Raw genomic sequence first — 19,968 nt, forward strand, 5'->3', positions numbered from 1 at the left:
ACGCGACGCTCCAGAGGAGAGAGAGAGAGAGAGAGAGAGAGAGAGAGAGAGAGAGAGAGAGAGAGAGAGAGAGTGAGAGAGAGAGAGAGAGAGAGAGAGCGAGAGAGCGAGAGAGAGCGAGAGCGAGAGAGCGCGAGTGAGAGAGCGCTACACTGCACGAGATCGTGTCTCCGGCCTGACCCTCGCGTGTCCACGCGGTAGGCTCGCAAGAGTGGAAGTGAGGGTCGGAGTCTCCGTGCGGCGGCCGGCCAGGCGCCGCGCCGCTTGTGCCTCGCCGCGCCGATGCCATCGCCACGCTGTCTCTGGTCCGTCTGTGCAGCAGCTGTCGCAGCAGCGCGGCCCGCTCGGGAGCCGCGGGCTGCGCGTGGAGAGGCGCGCCACGTCACCAACCGCGCGGCGGCTCGCGCTGGCGTCGGGTGTGGGCGGGGCAGCGCCTTAGAGGCGCGCCGACGCGCTGGCTTGGGGCAGTAGGCTTCAGGTCGCGCGGGGTTAACGGTTCGAGATGCGACGCCGCGCCGGCGCGCGACCAGCCACCGCACTTTCCGAGACGTACTGTATTTGCAGTTTTGTGCTCCTGTAAGTTCTAATCTGAGGCATGTTGTCTCTCGTTTTACGCACGGGCCACGGCGGGGCAACGTCCGTTCGGCGACCAATATCTCTCTCTCTCCCGTCTAGCCTGAAGCTGAACGACCTCGCCGACGTCTCACATATGGAATATGTGTGTATGCATCGGTCCCATCGAAGGCAATCGAACCATCGTCCCGGCGTTGTCTAAAGCGGCTGCGCGCCGTTGGGGATGATGTAGGGGAAGGTGTTGCCGTAGGAGGTGAAGGGCGGATCCGGGTAGACAATCTTAGTTTTGTCGACGTTTAGGCCCACCACCTCGCCGTCCTGGTTCTGAGTGAAGCCTGCCACCGGCCCGAGAACCTGCCCTGTCACAAGGCCCATGCCGGGCTTGAGCACCGAGACGTAGACCAGCGGGCTCGACTGCGGGCCGACCGAGACCTCCACCAGGCCGTTGCCCAGCGGCTTGCCGAGCGGAGTGCAGGCCTGCCGAGCGGAGTGGAGGGAGCAAGTCAGCGTCACACTCCGTCCGTGTGCCTGTTGGGGGATAAGACCGGCATAGAGCGGGGCTGGGCGGCAGTGCTGAGGAGCCACCCCGAAGAGCTTGAGCGAGCCGACCGTCTTCGCCGCCCGATCGCAGAGCTTGCCGACAGGGTTCTGCTCCGTCGGCTTGCCGTCCTCCCACTGTCCCTTGGTGAGGTCCCGGAACCAGACATACTTGAGCATGTGTAACTCTCGCACTGCTCTGTCTTAGCTCTCGCCACAGGCTCAGCCTCGCCTCTCTCCGCCCGCACGCTCTCGACGCACACGACAGACCCCGGACGACGTGCGTTTTTGCTTCTCTACAAAACACGCACACCCACGCCCGCCCCAGTCAGCGGACCCAGCGCCATCGAGAACAAAGACTTTGGCGAGCCAACGCAGCCGAGAGATAAATTCTCCGCAAGAGAGCCTGCCGCTAGCGGAGTAGCGGTGCAGAGCGCGAACTCGCCGTACTGAGCCTAGCGCAGCGCGAACACGCCGTCTGAGCCTAGCGCAGCGCGAACTCGCTCCTAAAAGAAAGAAAGAAAACACACAACTCGCTCCTAAAGAAAGAAAGAAAACAGACAACCCAAGGGAGGGATGACAACTCGCTCCTGTTCATAGCTGCGCACGTGCTCCATTTTCTTCTGCAGCCGCTCACCCTGGCACAGATCTTACACGCGCGCGTCGCGTCCTTTTGCTCAGCTCACAACCTCAATGACCGCCCCGGTCCTCCTGCTCATCTACCTCGTCCCCCTCCTCGCCCCTCTCCGATCGCCTCTCCGCCCGGCCGTCGTACGATCGCCGCCTCCACGGCGCGCCTTGCTGCTCATGGGTCCGCCCGGCGCCCACGCCTCGCTCATCGCCCAGCTGCTGAAGACCTCCGCAGAGGAGCTGCCGTCACTCCTGGGACGGAACATCGACGCGATCCTCTCCCAGGGCTTTCTGGTCGATCTGGAGGCCTCCGTCGCCTCGGCGGCCGGCGCCGATCGCGAGTCTCTCGAGCAACTGCGCAGCTCCGTCTTTGCGTTCGGCGAGGAGGTCGCGGAGGGCGTGCAGAGGGTGCAGCCCGAATTCGAGCGGTGGTCCGAGCAGGAGCGGGAGGCCGCTGTCGCCGCTTCGCAGGCCAACCAGGAGACGCCGCCAGCCACCGAGCCCGGGACCTTGGGAGGCGCCGAGGCGGCGCCGGCGGCATCTAGCACGGGTGCGCCTGGCGCGGATGCGCCTGGCGCCGCGTCGCGGCTGCCTTCGGCCGGCGCCAACGCGACGGAGGTGGAGCGGGCGCGAGGACGGTTCGGGCTGGAGAGGCTGCTGGCGGCCGCAAAGTCGGGCGGAGGGGCGCTGGAGGAGCGCCTCGGGGAGATGGCGGAGGCGGGCCTGCTCGACGGCGGCTACTTTAGCCACCTGGAGTGGGAGGTGTGCCAGCAGGTCGAGCGGAAGAACGGCAGGCTGCTCGAGCTGCTCGAGCTGGTGGTGGCGCGCGCGTGTGCAAAGGTGGAGGAGGGGAAGCCCGAGGTGCGCCTCTTGACGAGGTGCGCGAGATCTGGGGAGATCTGGGGAGATCTGGAGAGATATGGGGAGATATGAGGAGATATTGGGAGACAGGGAAGCCCCCGCCCCTCCTCCCCTCCGCCCCTCCGCCCCTCCGCCCGCCCGCCCCTCCGCCCGCCCACCCCTCCGCACCTCCGCACCTCCGCCCCCTCCGCACCTCCGCTCCCTCCGCCCCCCCGCACCAGGCTCCTGCACACGGCGGGCAAGCTGCAGCGGCTCGAGATCTACGAGCAGCAGCTGGCGCTCTCGGCGCCGGTGACGAAGGTGCGCTTCGCAGAGGCGGTGCGAGACACGAAGCTGGCGCTGGAGCAGGCGACGAGGGGGGGGGGGGGACATGGGGAGAGGAGGGGAGAGGAGAGGAGAGGAGAGGAGAGGAGAGTCATGAGAAGGAGGGGGGTGTCAACAAGTCCGCCTGACATGCCCTTACCTCACCTCACCTCACCATAGGCGCTGATGCGCGGCGCCTCAGTGGACAAGGAGCTGCTGCTGCAGCTGCGGCTGCTGAGCGTCGAGACTGAGCCGTATACAGCGTCCGGCGCGGAGTTCGGTCCGTGAGTTACTCGTGCGTAGCCGCCCCAAAACTGCTGCTGTGCTCCCAAGAAGAGTTTCGCGATAAATGCCGCAATTCTGCCGAAGAAAAGAAAGAAAACAGACAAGCCAAGGGAGGGATGGGAGAACGGCACGCCGCCACCACACAGGGATTTTAAGGAGAGGGGTGTGGTGCGCTAGCCGTCGCCCACCCGCAATTATGTTTTTCTTTGCATCCTAAAATTCTTTTCCTCGCGATGTCCACCCGCCGCCGCTCGCGCCGCCTCGCCCCCGCCTCCATCGCCGCTCCCTCGCCAGACACGCCGCCGCCCGCCCGCCTCCTCGACCTCCCCACGGAGCTCCTCGTGCGCGTCTTCTCTCGCTGCCACAGCCCCCTCGACATCGCTCGCGTCGCGGCCGTCTCGCTGCTCTTCCACGCCTCACTCGCGCTAGAGGGCATCCGCTTGTGGGCGCAAGAGCGCGGCTTCGAGCTGCCGGCGCTGCCCGAGGGCGAGAGCTGCGCCGTGCGGTGGCTGTGCTATTCCGCGTTGCTATGCGAGTCCAACCCGCCGGCGCGGGCGGCGGCAGGCTCCTCCCACAGCGTTTTCATCGTCGGCGAGGGGCGGCTCTCGTCGTGCGGCAGTGCGAATCACGACCCAGGCCTCCTTGGCCACGGCGAGGGCGTGACGCAGCTCAACACGCCGACCCGCCTCCCGTCGACGTTGGGCGAGCGCGCCGTGAGCGTGTCGGCTGGAGGATACCACAGCCTCGCCCTCACCGGCAGCGGCGCCGTTTGGAGCTGGGGCCGGGGATACCTTGGCCAGCTGGGCCACGGCGACGAGCAGGACCAGCCGCTGCCGAAGAAGGTCGAGGCCTTGGCTGACCAGCGAGTCGTCGCCGTCGCGGCTGGAGACTTCCACAGCCTCGCCATCACCGCCGATGGCGCTGTTTGGAGCTGGGGCCAGGGAGGCTTGGGCGCGCTGGGCCACGGCGACACGCGGCAGCAGCTGCTGCCCAAGAAGGTCGAGGCCTTAGCTGGGCGGCGCGTCGTCGCCGTGTCGGCTGGAGGCAGCCACAGCATCGCCATCACCGCCGACGGAGCTGTCTGGAGCTGGGGTCGGGGAGGCTTTGGCCGGTTGGGCCACGGCGACGTGCAGCTCCAGCTGCTGCCGAAGAAGGTCGAGGCCTTGGCAGGCCAGCACGTCGTCGCTGTGTCGGCTGGAGCGTACCACAGCCTCGCCCTCACCGCCGATGGCTCGGTTTGGAGCTGGGGCGATGGAGACTACGGCAAGCTGGGCCACGGGAGCGACAGGCAGAACCAGCTGCTGCCCAAGAAGGTCGAGGCCTTAGCTGGGCGGCGCGTCGTCGGCGTGTTGGCTGGGGGCGAACACAGCCTCGCCCTCACCGCTGACGGAGCCGTCTTAAGCTGGGGAATGGGAGGCTGGGGCGCGCTGGGCCACGGCGACGAGCAGGACCAGCTGCTGCCGAAGAAGGTCGAGGCCTTTGCCGACCAACGCGTCGTCGCTGTGTCGGCTGGACTCGGCCACAGCCTCGCCATCACCGCCGACGGTGCCGTCTTTACCTGGGGCGAGGGCGAGACCGGCTGCCTAGGCCACGGAGAGGACCGGTCGAACCAGCTGCTGCCCAAGAAGGTCGAGGCGTGGGCGCATGGGCCATAGAGGAGAGCGCTGCTGGCGATAGAAGGGAAGTTGGGGTGAAGGGATAAATAAATAAAGAAAACGGTCAAACTCTGAGACGAGATGGGATTTAGGGACGTGTGTCCCCGCCCTGCACGATCTTGGTGTGAGGGATCTTCAATCCGTGTCCCCTCAGCACCCCTCGTCACAACCCGACACGGAAGAGCGGCAAGAGATGGGGCTGCGGCTACGGCTGCGGCTACGAGAGGGGCCGGGGTCGCGGGAGAGCCGCTGCGCCGCGTGGACGCGCCTACACCGCTCTTGCTCCGCTCGCCACCTCTCGCAAAGGTCCAAAGTCATAGCCATCACCTCCTCCGGCAAGTCCTTTTCGCCTATCTTGCCGTCCCTCCAATCCTGGAAGAGCCTGTCGTCATAGCCGTATTGCATCACAGCCTGCTGCACTGCGTCGTGTACAACCCCTGCCACCCTATCCCGCGCCTCGGCGTCGGAAAAGTATTGGTCGAGCTCGGAGTCATACTCGGAAGCAGGCGCAGACGGCCGCGGTGATTTGGCAGGCGGCGAGGAGGGGGAGGGGGAGCGCGGCGGTGCGCGCTCGTGGCTCCCGCTGGTGCCAGAAGGGCCAGCGCCAGCGCGCTCAGCCTGTTCTTGTTCACCTTGGGAGAGGGGGGTGGGGGTCCACCTCCCTTGGGTGCGGGCTGGCGGTCAGGCTTGCGCTTGACCGCCTTGCCCGGCGGCTTGCGGCCATGGTTCCTCATGGTGAACCTGTCCGGCATGCCGCCCTTCCCAACCCTGGTCCACCCCTCGGGCGACTCGTTGGGCTGGGGTTGCTGCACCTGTTGGTGCTGCGGGTGTGCCTGCGGTGCTGCTGCCGGAGCTGCGGGTGAAGGGATGATCGAACGCATTGTTCCGATATTTTCGGTGTACCTGTGTTGCGTGTGAAACGGGTGTGTTTTCGCACGCGTCGACTCATCGGAAACTGAACTTCTCCGCGAGAGGCTGATGGTATATAAAATAACTCGAGAAGCTGCCACGCGAACCGCTATCAGCCGCCCGACTGCCGGCGCCCCGGGCGCGCGGCGCCCTCCGTCCGCGGACCGCGCGGTCGCCGGTCAGCGGTGGGCCGTCGCCGCCGTGGCAGCTCGAACAGATTGCATGTTTGCTGAGGGCGGCCTGGGACCCGTCTCTCGCCCGTCACACCCTGCCGCGGAGCGAGTAGAGCTTGTGCCCTCCCATCGCGACCAGGAAGAGCGCGAAGCCCCACTGCAGCGGCTCCTCGGGCATCTGCAACGCGAGCTGCGCCGTCGCAAAGGCGCCGATCGCAGAGCCGGCGACGAGCGGGGCGACGGCCGCGGCGACCACGTTGCCCATCTGCGCGTGCGTGGCGGCCGAGACGAGCGAGGGAGGCACCATCGACGCGAGCGTGGTGCCGAGCACGCAAGTGTGCGGCATGTCAGTCAGCAGGCAGAGCGCCGGCGTGATGACGACGCCGCCGCCGATGCCAAACATGCCCGAGGCGAAGCCGGCCGCGGCGCCGACCGCGGCGAGCTGCAGCAGCTCCCGCTGCCGCTCCGGCGACAGCGCCGTGGAGGAGGGAGCCGGCGCGGCGGCCTCTGAGCCGCCTCCTCCGCCGCCTCCTCCTCCTACGCCATCGCCGGGGCTCTGCTTGCTGCTGCGGACGAGGGCACCCTTGAGCGGGACCATGGGCGCGACGGCCAGCTGGAAGGCCGCGAACGCGCGCTGCAGCTGCACCGGGTTGAACTTGCCCGTAAATCGCGCACCGAACCGGGCGGTCAGCATCGCGGTGGACGCGAGCGCCGCGGAGGCGAGGAGGTCGACCGCGCCGGCGGAGCCGAAGGAGGCCATGCCGGAGAGGCCGACGCCCGCCACCGCCGCCGACGAGGTGCCCACCGCCTGGTGCTGGCTCATGCGAGCGTACGCCGTCATGAGAGGCACCATCACAGCGCCGCCGCCAATGCCGACGAGGGAGCCGAGGCCGCCGCCGGCGAGGCCGGCGAGGCCCGCCGCCACTTTGGAGGGAGGGGCCGAGTCTGGAGGCTTCGAGCACAGCGCTCTGCGTTGGCAGCCGAGGCTGCTCGCGCGCCGCGTGCCGGTGGTGCACCGAGCGGCCAGCTGGAGCATCGGGAGCGACCGAAAACAGTAAAAAAATCGCAAATAAAAAACTCGTTGTACTGCGACAGGGGACCGCTCGAAAGGGACCATTGGGCTTGTATTATTAACAACGAAGGCGCTCTCAAAAAATAAAAAAAACTGGTTGCTAAGAGCTACATACACTAAAAAAAGTCAAACAGCTGTAGAATGAGCTGGTCGTCCACAGCGCTCGTTTTACTCGAGTACTAGACCGCGCCAATTCGCACGAATTGGCCATAAGTAAGCCTCGACCGACCGACGACACAAGCGAGAGAGAGAGAGACGCACAAGCGACGTTATGGGCCTCTTCTCCAAGAAGAAGAAGCCTGAGCCCGCGGCGGTCAAGGCAGCGTCCAATGCAGACCCCAAGGTTGATGCAAAGGCTGACACAAAGGCAGCCGCGAAAGCAGACGCAAAGGTGAGCACAAAGGCGGCTGTCGTTGCCGCCAAGGCGGACGAGCTGCTAGCCAGGAAGGGGCTAGGGAAGGCGGCGGAGCCCGCACCTCGAACTACCGCAAGCTCTGGGACGCCTTGCCCAGAGCCGCACGACCACTGCCACGCCGAGCCGCACGATCACAGCCACGCAAAGCACACGCAAAGCCCAACCGAGGCTGAGCCGCAAGGCTCCTCTGGCGCATCAAATGCCACCGAGGGCTTCACGCCGGACCAGGCATCCGTCAAGAGCATCGCCGCGGCGCTCGCTATCCCCATGCTCATGATAGACCAGGGCGACCTGGACGGCGCAGAGCCGCTGCTTCGCAAGGCGCTTGAGGAGTGCTACGAGAAGCTCGGCGACCGGCACCCGAGCACGCTCACCTCGATCGCGTGCCTCGGAGGGCTGCGCAAGGACAAGGGCGACTTGGAAGGCGCGGAGGCGCTGCTCAAAGAGGCGCTGGCGGGAAAGCGCGCGATTCTCGGCGACCAGCACCCGAGCACGCTCGCATCTATTGCCTGGACCGGCCAGCTGCTGCAGGAGAAGGGGGACCTGGATGGCGCGGAGGCCCTGCTCGGCGAGGCGCTGACGGGGTGCCGAGCCACGCTCGGCGACCGGCATCCCAAGACGCTCACCTCGATCAACAACCTCAGCGCGCTGAAGTATGCCAGGGGCGACCTGGACGGCGCGGCGGTGCTCTGCCGTGAGGCGCTCGATGGGTACCGGGAGGCGCTCGGCGCCAAGCACCCGAGCACACTCAGCTTTGTGTACGGGCTCGGCTCGCTGCTACGGGAGCAAGGAAAGCTCAGCGAGGCCATCCCTCTCTTCAGGGAGGAACTGGCGGGGTGCACGGCGCAGTACGGGAAGGGGCACAAGGAGACGCGCAGAGACCATAGCAGATGCGAGAGCGGCGCCGTCCGGGGAGAGTGGTGGTGGGGGAAGGTCAACATCGAGGGTAAGTACGCACCGCGCTCCCCGATCGTCTCCGATCTCCCTTGCCTGCTCGCTCGGCACGTACTCGGACCATCTCGCTCGAACTCGGGGGGCACGGCGAGGGTTAGCACGGGTGCGGCTTCAGGGTCGGTGGCGGGTGAGTGGTGGCTGACGGGGCTAGCTGGGGTTGTAGCCGTTGGTGTAGCAGGTCCACAGTCGGCGTCGCTATCCTCTTCCCTCTCCGAGTCCTGGCCACCGCCTGTTGCTCCGTGTCCAGTGGTACTGCTGTCGCCCCCCTCCGCGTTGCTTTCCTCGTCGGGAGTGTCCGTCGGGATGGTGTCGTCCGCCCACTCGGCAGCGTTTGAGCCTCTGTCACCCCGCCTGCCGCGAGCAGCTAGCTCGTCGACGTAGTCGTTCCATTTGTTGCCGCTGTGACCCTCCACATGCCTCCACGTCACGGTGTGTTTGGCGCGAAGGCGTTGCCAGAGGGAACGATCGAACGAAGGCGCTCCGCCAGCTGTCTGTTCGTTTTGGGGGTCACCCGCCCCATCATGCATGCCGCCGCGTACTCGCTATCGGTGCGCACTACTCCGCGTGAGCCCGCTCGTTGCGGTGACGATGATAGGAGAGCCCGGAGGAGCTCGGCTAGGGCGGTTAGTTCCGCCGTGTTGTTAGTATGCTTACGCGCGCCGAGGTAGGCTGGGTGCGCAGCCGAAGTGACAACTGGCCCGTAGCCCTCGCTCGCCCGCGACGCGCCCTCATCGCCGATGGCGTCGCCCCCGATGAGTACTGCATAGGCCCACCCTGCTTTCCCTAGGTCTTCCGACCCGTCTGTGTATGCCACCCAGTCGGGCGGGCGTCGTTGCGCCTGCTCTGCCAGTTGCTGCTGTGGGCGAAGAACGACCCCTGGTGCCTCGACCATCAGTCTCAGCTTGACCCGGCATGTCGCCCCTTCACCCTGAGGCGCTACACTGTGTACGCGCATGTGTGAGGTCGGGGCCCGGCATCTCGTCTATCGTGCGCGAATCGGGACCATATGTTTATGTAGCTACGAAACGGGTAGCACTGCAGATGCACGGAAAGGGTAGCTCTGAGCTCTGTAAAAATCAGCAGCACGCAAGTATGAAGTAAAGGCTAAAGGGGTGTGGACCGTGAGTTGACGGAAATCGGAGGACGCGACCCACTTTCGCCACAGACGGTCCCGCGCCTCGCCGCTATGACCGCTGCACGGCCCATACCATTCGCTGTGCAGCGGTCTTTGTCCGGAGTGAAAAGTCCAACGCGCTCGTCGGTGACGGTGTCCTCCAACCTGCGCCGCGCTCGGCGAACCTCGACAGCGCCTTCGGTGGCATGCAGCTCTTTGCGCCTGAAGCCTGGAGAGCAGCTCCCCTTGCTGCTCACACGCTCAGCACAGATGGCACAGCCTACTGTGCGGCTGTCACAGCTGTGACAGCGATGGGCTCGCCCTCACTGGCCCTCAGTCACTTGTGCTGCGGCTTGTGTGAGCGACACTGCTCGGCGACTGCCGGCACACTGTGAGACCATGGGTGTGAGGTAAGGTAAACCCACGCTACCAGCGCTTAAAGGCGCGGTTTTCGAGGGGGAATCTGGAGAATCTGGGAATCGGCTCACCACGGATCCCCACCTCATCGAAAAACTTTTCACTCCAAGACAAAGTACTTTTTTAAGGTGCTCTACAAGCTAGGCACAAAAGATATGGCATTGCAGGCCATTTAGGGCCCCTAGACGGTCACTGAGTAGGCCAAAATCCCCACTGGGCCGGGAGCAACCTTAAATTGCCACGGGAGAACAGCGCGGAGGGGGGGGGGGGGGCATAGGGGCACGCGCTGTGGGACTGGACGCGCCCGCCGGGTCTCCCTCTCATTTGCTTCTCCCCGCGGGGCCCTCTCTTGCGACTTGCGGTTACTGGCTGGACCATGTTCGAACGCAACTTCGGAATGGCCGTAGCTCCTCTCCACGAGGATTAAAGAATTCCAAAAAAGAAAAACCGCGATTCAAAGGAGCCAGTGCACCCGCATGCCCGCGCGCAGCAGCGGCGGCAGCGGCTCGGCGGCCGTCTCGGACCGCGCCCACGCCGCCCACTCGCCGTCCGCGAAGGTCGACAGCCGCTCGGAGAGCTGCCTCTGCTCCTGCAGGGCGCCCGCCCACTCGGACCGGTGCGACTCGACGATCGCTTCCAAGTCTCGCGCCCGGCCGACGCCGTCGCGGTAGTTGGTGGCGGCAGCACTCGTCGTCATGGCGACCAATTCAGGGCCGGGTCGAGGTGCCACAGACAGGTACAGGCACCAAGGGCGTGTCGGCTTTTAGAGCCCACGAACAGTCACGGGCCGCGCGCGGGCACGAGCAAGTCCGTAGCGAGTAAAGAATTAGAAAAGAAATTTCGGCCCTTCCGCTTCTCCCTCTTCCAATGAAGAATTCGCAGCTGAATTATGTGACATCGCATGGTGGGATGTGACAGCTGACTCATACAGCGTGTCTCCAGGCATACACACGCTATGGCCCAACGACCACGCCTCGACCTTCTTGGGCAACAGCTGCTTCGACAGGTCCTCTCCGTGGCCTAGGCAGCCGTCGTCGCCCCCGCCCCAGGTAAAGACAGCACCGTCGGCGATGGCGATGCTGTGGTATGTTCCAGCCGACACAGCGACGACGCGCTGGTCAGCAAAGGCCTCGACCTTCTTCGGCAGCAGCTTCTGCTGCTCGTCGCCGTGGCCCAACCGACCTTGGCTTCCGTAGCCCCAGCTCCAGACGGCGCCGTCGGCAGTGATGGCGAGGCTGTGGTCGCCTCCAGCCAACACAGCGACGACGCGCTGGCTAGCAAAGGCCTCCATCTTCGTTGGCAGCAGCTGGTGCTGCGTGTCGCTGTGGCCCAACTGGCCATATTCGCCATAGCCCCAACTCCAGGCACCGCCGTCGGCGGTGAGGGCAAGGCTGTGGGCGTCTCCAGCCGACACAGCGACGACGCGCTGGCCAGCCAAGGCCTCGACCTTCTTGGGCAGCAGCTGCCTCTGCTGGTCGCCATGGCCCAAGCGGCCAGAGTTGCCCCAGCCCCAGCTCCAGACGGCGCCGTCGGCGGTGATGGCGAGGCTATGCGCGCCTCGAGCCGACACGGCGACGACGCGCTGGCCAGCGAAGGCCTCGATCTTCTTGGGCAGCAGCTGGTCCTGCTGGTCGCCGTGGCCCAACCGGCCACCGCGTCCACCGCCCCAGCTCCAGACGGCTCCGTCGGCGGTGAGGGCGAGGCTGTGGCTGGTTCCTGCCGACACGGCGACGACGCGTCGCCCCGCCAAGGCCTCGACCTTCTTTGGCAGCAGCTGGTGCTGCTGGTCACCGTGGCCCAGCGCGCCAAAGCCTCCATAGCCCCAGCTCCAGACACTGCCGCCTGCTGTGAGGGCGAGGTTGTGGCACTTTCCAGCCGACACGCTCACGGCGCGCTCGTCGCCCAGCGTCGACGCGAGGCGGGTCGACCTCGCCAGTCGCGTCACGCCCTCGCCGTGGTCGAGGAGGCCTGGCACGGCATCCGCCGAGCCGCACGACGAGAGCCGCCCCTCGCCGGCGATGAAGAGGCTGTGCCGAGCGCCTGCCGCCGCCCTCGCTGGCGGGTTGGACTTGCGCAGCAGCGCCGAGAAGCACAGCCACCGTACGGCGCAGCCCTCACCCTCTGGCAGCGCCGGCAGCTCGAAGCCGCGCTCTCGCGCCCACAAGCGGATGCCCTCCAGCGCAAGCGAGGCGTGGAAGAGCAGCGAGACGGCCGCGACGCGAGCGATGTCGGCGGGGTCGCAGCGAGAGAGGGCGCGCACGAGGAGGTCCGTGGGGAGGTCGAGGAGGCGGGCGGGCGGCGGCGTGTCTGGAGAGGGCGCGGCGGTGGCGGCGGGGGCGAGGCGGCGCGGCAAATGGACATCGCGAGCAAAAGAATTTTACGACGCAACTCCATCGCACAACACTGGGCACAGGACTGGGCACGGGACTGGCGCGCACTGGCACTAACACAGGTACACCACTGGAGCCGCCTAGGATTCCTAAGCGACTCCGGCGAGGACGGCGAGGCACTTAAGAAAAGAAACCCCATTTGCAGAATGGCCAAGTCCTTTCAGAGCTGTGTTTGCGCTCGCTGTGCGCTCTCCCGTTGCTTCATGTTGCTGGCTAACTACTACATGCCGAAGGTTCGAGGGCGACTACTCGCCGCCTGGGTCGCTCGGGGCGCGCGGCTCCGTCAAGGACCGGGCGCGCCCCCTACCTGGCGCGGCGTAGGTCCCACTCTGACGCAAAGAGGGGAGGCACGGTCGGCAGCCCAACCCATCAACTACTTTCATTTTCTGGTGCTTCGGCCTGTGCAACAGCGGTCCGGCAGGCTGCCCCCAAGGCCCCCCGGGCCGCTGCGGGTTTGGGAGTTATGCTTAGGCACAGCTTCGGCGATGGCAGCCCCTCTCTGGGGTGTTGCATAGGCGGGGAGTCTCCCCCGCTGGTCTCCTCCTTCCCATTTTTCTTTTCTTTTGAGAGCAGAACGCCGGGTTTGTCTTGTATGGGCGTGTCGCGGGGGTGTTGTGTCAGTGAGGGATGGCGGAGGACGGGGGTGCGCAAGGTCGGTGGCTCAACCATTCGTCGGCTCGTCGGGCTGGAGAGGGGGAAGGGGGGCTCTGGACGGTCGGCGAGGGGGTCGTAGCAGGCTGGGCGTACGGGGTAGCCGCCACTTTCCTGCCTCAAAAGGGCGGGGCTGTCCCGCCAGACGAGCTCCAACGAAACTCATGTTCGAGCATTTCTTCGGCGACTACCTTTACAACAAGGCCCTCACCCGTGACGAAAAACGGACACACACCAAGCGCTAAGCGTGATGACGTGAGTTCGAATTCGGAGGTGCATCTGAGCAAAATTGGGCCCGCTCAAGATGTGAAAAAAAATTATAAGGGTCAAGGTGCCGATTCGATCCGGAGGCCGCTCGATCCTCGAGCGGCAGACGGCTCGGGTTGGCATCGTAGATGATGGACTGGAGATGGTGCCCACTCAACGTCCGATGATATAGCCAAAAATAATAAATAAAAACACATTAAAAACCGAGGGAATTCACCACACACACCGACGCCCGAAGTGCCAAGAAGGACGTCACAGTACGAAACCTCAGAAGGCCAGTGGCGTCGAGAGAACATTCCCTCGAGAGCAAAAAAGAAAAAAGCACAACCGAACCTCCTTCCCAGGTTACCCCCGCCAAATGCCGCCGTTCTCGGGGCATGCTATCCTGTGTAAGCAGGGCAGGTGGGGGAGGGGGGCACTCCCACGGACGTATGTATCCGTGGTGACTGTCTCTAGCGTCGGAGGCAAGGGCGAAGCTAAGAATATTTAATTTTTTTTTTTACAACAAGGCCCACCACCGGCGGCCCCACGACGGCGTCCTCGCCGCCTGGGCGGACGCGATGCGCGCCCCGGCCAACGCGCCGGTCGTGCACGGCGACAAGGAGAAACCAGAGCTCACCCGGCAGTACAATGAGGGGTACAAGACTGACCTCGCAGAACCCCATGCGGGCCCGGGGGGATGCGATGAAGTGAATGAAGTCAAGCTCTGGACGCCCCTCCTCAAGACCTCCTCGACGGGCGTTGGCAACGCCTCGAGTGGCGGCACGCCCGCCTCCGTCGGCCACTCCTACGCCTTCGGCAACACCGAAGAGAAGGCCCGCCGCCTGAACATGGGCTGCAAGGCGCGCGGGCAGCCCAGCCAACCCTTCTCCCACAAGACCGGCCACGGCTACGTCAAGGCGCATCGCGGTTTCTACCACCATGCGATCTTTTTAGGCGTTGGGTGGGTGTGTGTGGCTGAAGGCGCTCTAAAAAAAGAATTACGCGCCCTAATAAAGAGCGAACCCGGTGAGAAGTCGGAGGAAGGTCGCTAGTCGAGAGAGATCGCCAGTGGATAGGGAGTCCACCGTGCTGCGAGCCTGTCGCTGTCCCTTGTCAGGAGCAGGAGAACTAGGAGAGCGCAACCAGTAGGAGGCCCGCGCTTGCCCCCGTGCCGCCGGGTGCAACCTGTCCTATACGAGAGAGGAATCCCTGGGACCCTGTCGTGAGGGTGAACCCTGCCCAGCCCCCCTCCGTGTCGCGATGCGCTCCCCGCTCCCGTTCCCCTGTGTCCCTGATCGTCCTTACAAGATCCTGCTCGTGCAGGTGGGGACCCTGTCCTTCTCCCACCCCTCGTTTGGCGTGTCTTCTTGTATTTATTCCCCGTAGCTCGCGAAGCTGCGAACCGGGCTGCGTCCACTGCGCCGCGCCGGCGCGCCGCGACCGTCGGCCCCCGGACTCGGTTCTGCGGCCTGCGCCGGAGAGTTGGCGGTCGTGCGCTGGGTGGTGATCGTCATCTGTCTGCTCTGCTGTGCTTCTCGCTCGTGCGTCCTTGGACTTGTGCTGACCTCCTTTCACCTCCTGCTCTCCTATGCCACGTGGCTGTGTGTGTTTGGGTTTCTATGTTTGCGATTTGGATTTTGGATTTTCCATTGCACTTTGTTTATTTATTTATATTCGACACAGGCGCGCACGCCCCTGTTTAGACACAGCGCGGGCTCAGCATGCCTCCGAAGAAGGTGCCTGGTAAGGTGAGCACCGTGCGCGGCGCGTCGTACCCGCCGCTCACCGCGCCAGCGGCGCGTCCGCCCGCGGCCGCCGCGCCAGCGGCCGCCAGCGCCAGCCCGCAGCCGCTCGTGCGCGCGGCGGCGGCGGCGGCGAGCGCCGCGAGCAGCGTCTATTCGGCGCTCGGGGTGGGAGGCGCCGGGACGGCGTCGACGGCGGGCGTCGGCGTCTCTCGCGCGCCGCCGCTGCCGCCAGACATGGACGCCAGGCGGCAGCAGCGGGCCAACGCGCCGCCGGGCGAGGGTGGCGACGCTTGCGCGGTGGCTCGCGCGGGCGGCAACAGCGCGATGGAGGGCGACGGCGCGGGCGCCGCTTCGGACTCCTCCGCACCCGCGGTCTCGTCCACGTCCGGCGGCACCGGCGGCAGCGGAAGCGGGAGCGGAAGCGGCGGCGGCGGCGGCGGCGGCGGCAGCGGCGGCGGCGGGGCAGGGTGCCCGCCGTCGATGGAGCAGCAGCGGATCGGGCGGTTCGAGGAGCTTCTCGGCGCGGAGATTGTCGACCTGAAGGCGCTGCGAGCCCTCTCCTGGGGCGGCATCCCCCCCCATTGCCGCGCCACGGCCTGGCCGCTGCTGCTCGGGTACATGCCGCCGAGCAGGGCCTTTCTAGGAAGCCTTCTGGGAAGCCTTCTAGGAGCCTTCTACCTTCTAGGTACATGCCGCCGAACAGGGCCTTCCGCGCCGCCGCGCTCAGCCGGCGGCGGAGGGAGTACCTCGAGTCGGTGCCGCAGCATTTTGAGGTGTCGGACGCGGAACGGTCCGAGTACGAGAAGAAGACGCTGCACCAGATCCTGATCGATGTGCCGCGCACGTCTACCAGCTCTCCCATCTTCCAGTCGCCTCTCGTGCAGCGCGCCCTCGAGCGGGTTCTCTACATCTGGGCGCTGCGCCACCCTGCGAGCGGGTCCCATATCTCCCCATATCTCCCCATATCTCCCCATATCTCCCCATATCTCCCCATATCTCCCCATACCTCCCCATACCTCCCCATACCTCCCCATACCTCCCCATACCTCCCCACATCTCGCCATATCTCCCTATATCTCCCCATACCTCCCCATACCTCCCCATATCTCATACCTCCCCATACCTCCCCATATCTCCCCATACCTCCCCATACCTCCCCATACCTCCCCACATCTCGCCATATCTCCCTATATCTCCCCATATCTCCCCATATCTCCCCATATCTCATACCTCCCCATACCTCCCCATATCTCCCCATATCTCCCCATATCTCATACCTCCCCATACCTCCCCATATCTCCCCATACCTCCCCATACCTCCCCATACCTCCCCACATCTCGCCATATCTCCCTATATCTCCCCATACCTCTCCATACCTCCCCATACCTCCCCACATCTCGCCATATCTCCCTATATCTCCCCATACCTCCCTATATCTCCCCACACCTCCCCATACCTCCCCATATCTCCCCATATCTCCCCATATCTCACTGTCAGGTACGTGCAGGGCGTCAACGACGTGGCGACCCCCTTCTTCCTCGTCTTGCTTGCCGACGGCTTGCCGCGCGGATCGGCGCACACGGCGGAGGACGTCGACGAGGTGCACCGGAACCTTCTAGGAACCTTCTAGGAACCTTCTAGGAACCTTTTAGGCGGAGGACGTCGACGAGGTGCACCGGAGGCAGCCGTACCTGCTCGCTCAGGCGGAGATCGGGCGGAGATCGGGGGGAGATCGGGCGGAGATCGGGCGGAGATCGGGCGGAGATCGGGCGGGGAGACGCCTCTTGCCGTTGCTACTCCCGTCGCTACTCCTTTTGGCTCGCCCAGGCGGAGGCGGACGCGTTTTGGTGCCTGAGCCGCCTGCTAGATTCGGTGCACGACAACTACACCTTCGCGCAGCCAGGCATCCAGCGAATGGTCTTCAAGCTCAAAGAGCTGGTCGCCCGCGCCGACGCCAAGCGGCACTTGATTCAATGACTGCCTGATTGAAGACTGAATCGCTTGATTAGGTCGCCCGCATCGACGCCAAGCTGCACGCGCATCTGCTCGACGAGAACCTGCAGTTCATCCAGCCCGTCGGACCTACCCTTATTGTTTTCCCTTCCTGCCCATCCCTTTTTCCGGGCTTTTCCCACTCACGCTGCTTGGCACCCCCTCGCCCTTCCCCGCACCCTCTCCCCCTCCCCCCCCTCCTCTCCCTGCACCAGAGGGAGCCTGCTCGCCGCTGCGCAGAAGCCCCACAGGCCTTGTCGCGCGCGCAGGTTCGCCTTCCGTTGGATGAACTGCCTAGACACTTCCTAGACACTTCCTGGACACTTCCTAGGTTCGCCTTCCGCTGGATGAACTGCCTAGACACTGCCTAGACACTTCCTAGACACTTCCTCGCAGGTTCGCCTTCCGCTGGATGAACTGCCTGCTGCTCCGCGAGTTCTCGCTCGACTTGATCCTGCGGCTGTGGGACACGTACCTGGCCGAGTACGGCGGCTCCGAGGACGTGAGCCGCATGTCCCCCACCTCCCCCGGGACCTGAACCCACACCGGGTTCGGTACTCTGGAGGTGTGGGACACGTAGGTGAGCGACATGTCACTCGTCGAGACGTCCGACATCGGCGAGGGCTTCGCCCCCTAGAAGCGGAAGACAGCATAGAACCCGTGCTCTTGCATTCCTGTTCGTGTACTCAAAACTAGCGCTCGAGAGGACAGCGCGTGTTCCACTGCACTCGATCGTATTCGGCCGTAGTCACTGTCCTCCTACCCCCTCGGACTCACTGTCCTCCTACCCCCTCGGACTCACGCGGTGCTCTGAAGACACCGCACAATACCGCCTTCCCACCCTGATGCCGGTGTATTCAGCACGCAGGCTTCGCCCCGCTCCACGTCTACGTGTGCGCGTCCTTGCTCACGCACTGGTCCAAGCAGCTGCTGGCGATGGACTTTTCCTAGGAACAACCTTCTACGAACCTTCTAGGAACCTTCTAGGTCCAAGCAGCTGCTGGCGATGGACTTTTCCGAGCTCGTCATGTTTCTGCAAAACCTGCCCACGTCCGGCTGGTGCGAGACCGACATGGCCGAGCTCATCTCGCAGGCCTCGGCTGCACCTCGGCTGCACCTCGGCTGCCTCTCGGCTGCACCTCGGCTGCACCTCGGCTGCACATCGGCCGGACCTCGGCTGCACCTCGGCTGCACCTCGGCTGCACCTCGGCTGCACCTCGCAGGCGTATGTCTACAAGTCGCTCTACCACCACGCACCGGGCCACCTCCTCCAGTGACCGTCGCCATGTCTCCCCATATCTCGCCATATCTCCCCATATCTCGCACCGGGCCACCTCTCCTCCAGTGACAGTCGCCGACGCGCCGGCTGACGAGTGTGGGCGGCGGCTCCTCCTCCCTGTGCCGAGGCCTCCTCGACAAAGCGCGAGGGAGACGCACAGCCTCAACGCGTGTCGAGGGGCTCCACAGCTACGCACGTACGAGGCTTCGCCGTCGGCGCCGAATCTGACTCGCAGCGGCATGACGTGAGGCGCGCGGCGCGAGAGGCCGAGGTGGTTGTCGTGCACGCGCCGCGCGGTGGCACATAGAGAGTGCGAGCTTGGATGCGCTTGCTGCTCCCACGTGGCTCGGAAACGTTTCCCAGTATACAAAATATATACGATACACAAGAGCCGCGCACACACCTCGCCACGTACGCACGACGCAGTGCCAGTGTGGGCTGTGGGACACTTCACGCACGCACTGTGTCCGTGTGAAACCGGCGGGCGGCACAGCGTCAGCGACCGCTCCAAGCGACTCAGTCCTCTCACTTCCCAGCCGGCCCGCCCCCGGCCGGACCCCACAGACGACGCTCTCCCGACCGCGTTCTCTCGACCGCGCTCTCTGCAACGCCACAGAGGGGGGGGGGGGGAAGGGGGGGGGGAAGGGAGGTGGAGTGCCGGATGGGGCGGGCTCGGGACTGTGGTTGGGCTAGTCGTCGTCGGCCTCCCCTACCCCACGGTACCCGAACCCACCATCCCCCTACCCCAAGGTACCCGAACCCACCCTACCCTACCCCACGGTACCCGAACCCACCCTCCCCTACCCCACGGTACCCGAACCCACCTGGGCTAGTCGTCGGCCTCCCACCGGAGCAGCACCCGCGCGCTCGGGCTGGTGGCGGGCCGGAAGGCCGTGTGGAGCTCGATGTCGCCTGTTCACAGCTCGAGGTGTGAAGAGACGCCGTTCACAGCCGGACGGCGGTGTGTGGGGCTCGATGTCGCCTGGCTCGGTAGTGAGGGCGGCTGGACTGCCCCTGCCATGGAAGGGAGGGGAAGGGCGGGGTGTGGTGGGGGGTGGGGGGTCGGGAGGTGTGGCGGGGTAGGGGGGGGAGAGGGGGAAGGAGAGGGGGGCGGAGAGGGGGGCGGAGAGGGGGGCGGAAGGGGGGCGGAGACAGCGCGCACCTGCCTCCTGCACGCAGCGCGAGGGTCTGGCCGGGCGGGATGAGGCAGGCGAGCAAGCGCATCTCCTCTGGCTCCAGCGCCTGAGGCGAGATGTGGCGAGATGGGGCGAGATGTGGCGAGATGTGGCGAGATGTGGCGAGATGTGGCGAGATGTGGCGAGATGTGGCGAGATGTGGCGAGATGTGGCGAGATGTGGCGAGATGAGGCGAGATGTGGCGAGATGAGGCGAGATGTGGCGAGATGTGCCGAGATGTGGCGAGATGTGGCGAGATGTGGCGAGATGTGGCGAGATGTGGCGAGATGTGGCGAGATGTGGCGAGATGTGGCGAGATGTGGCGAGATGTGCCGAGATGTGCCGAGATTTGCCGAGATCGCATCTGCTCTGGGTTCAACTGCCGTGGGGTAGGAGAGGCGCACCCCCTCGCCCTCGTCGCAGACGGAGGCAAGGGTCGGTTCGGGTACCGTGGGGTAGGGAAGGGTGGGTTCGGGTACCGTGGGGTAGGGAAAGGTGGGTTCTGGTACCGTGGGGTAGGGGAGGCGCACCCCCTCGCCCTCGCCGCAGACGGAGGCATCGTCATGGCCGTCGAGCACCGAGATGGCG

General features: G+C 65.3%; 3 protein-coding genes across 3 annotated transcripts; 2 read left to right on the top strand and 1 right to left on the bottom strand.

The window, feature by feature from the left end:
- Positions 1 to 4,994: 4,994 nt before the first annotated feature.
- On the bottom strand, positions 4,995 to 6,962 carry EMIHUDRAFT_111356 (hypothetical protein; the record flags this gene model as incomplete). Its single annotated transcript, XM_005786505.1, has 3 exons — positions 4,995 to 5,194; positions 5,503 to 5,677; positions 6,021 to 6,962. The coding sequence occupies 3 exons, from the start codon at positions 6,960 to 6,962 to the stop codon at positions 4,995 to 4,997; spliced, it is 1,317 nt and encodes a 438-aa protein (XP_005786562.1).
- Positions 6,963 to 7,686: 724 nt separating this feature from the next.
- Positions 7,687 to 8,052, top strand: EMIHUDRAFT_71435 (hypothetical protein; the record flags this gene model as incomplete). Its single annotated transcript, XM_005786506.1, has 1 exon — positions 7,687 to 8,052. A coding segment is annotated over one exon (366 nt), but the record flags the coding sequence as incomplete, so codon positions are not given.
- A 6,857-nt stretch (positions 8,053 to 14,909) lies between these two features.
- Positions 14,910 to 18,203, top strand: EMIHUDRAFT_631935 (hypothetical protein; the record flags this gene model as incomplete). Its single annotated transcript, XM_005786532.1, has 11 exons — positions 14,910 to 15,547; positions 15,619 to 15,870; positions 16,432 to 16,534; positions 16,605 to 16,637; positions 16,762 to 16,872; positions 16,944 to 17,005; positions 17,323 to 17,428; positions 17,507 to 17,549; positions 17,795 to 17,843; positions 17,914 to 18,019; positions 18,150 to 18,203. 11 exons carry the CDS (start codon positions 14,910 to 14,912, stop codon positions 18,201 to 18,203), a joined length of 1,557 nt encoding a protein of 518 aa, XP_005786589.1.
- Positions 18,204 to 19,968: the final 1,765 nt, after the last annotated feature.

Source organism: Emiliania huxleyi (assembly GCF_000372725.1).
Source record: "Emiliania huxleyi CCMP1516 chromosome Unknown EMIHUscaffold_150, whole genome shotgun sequence".
In the NCBI taxonomy this organism is placed as follows: domain Eukaryota; phylum Haptophyta; order Isochrysidales; family Noelaerhabdaceae; genus Emiliania; species Emiliania huxleyi.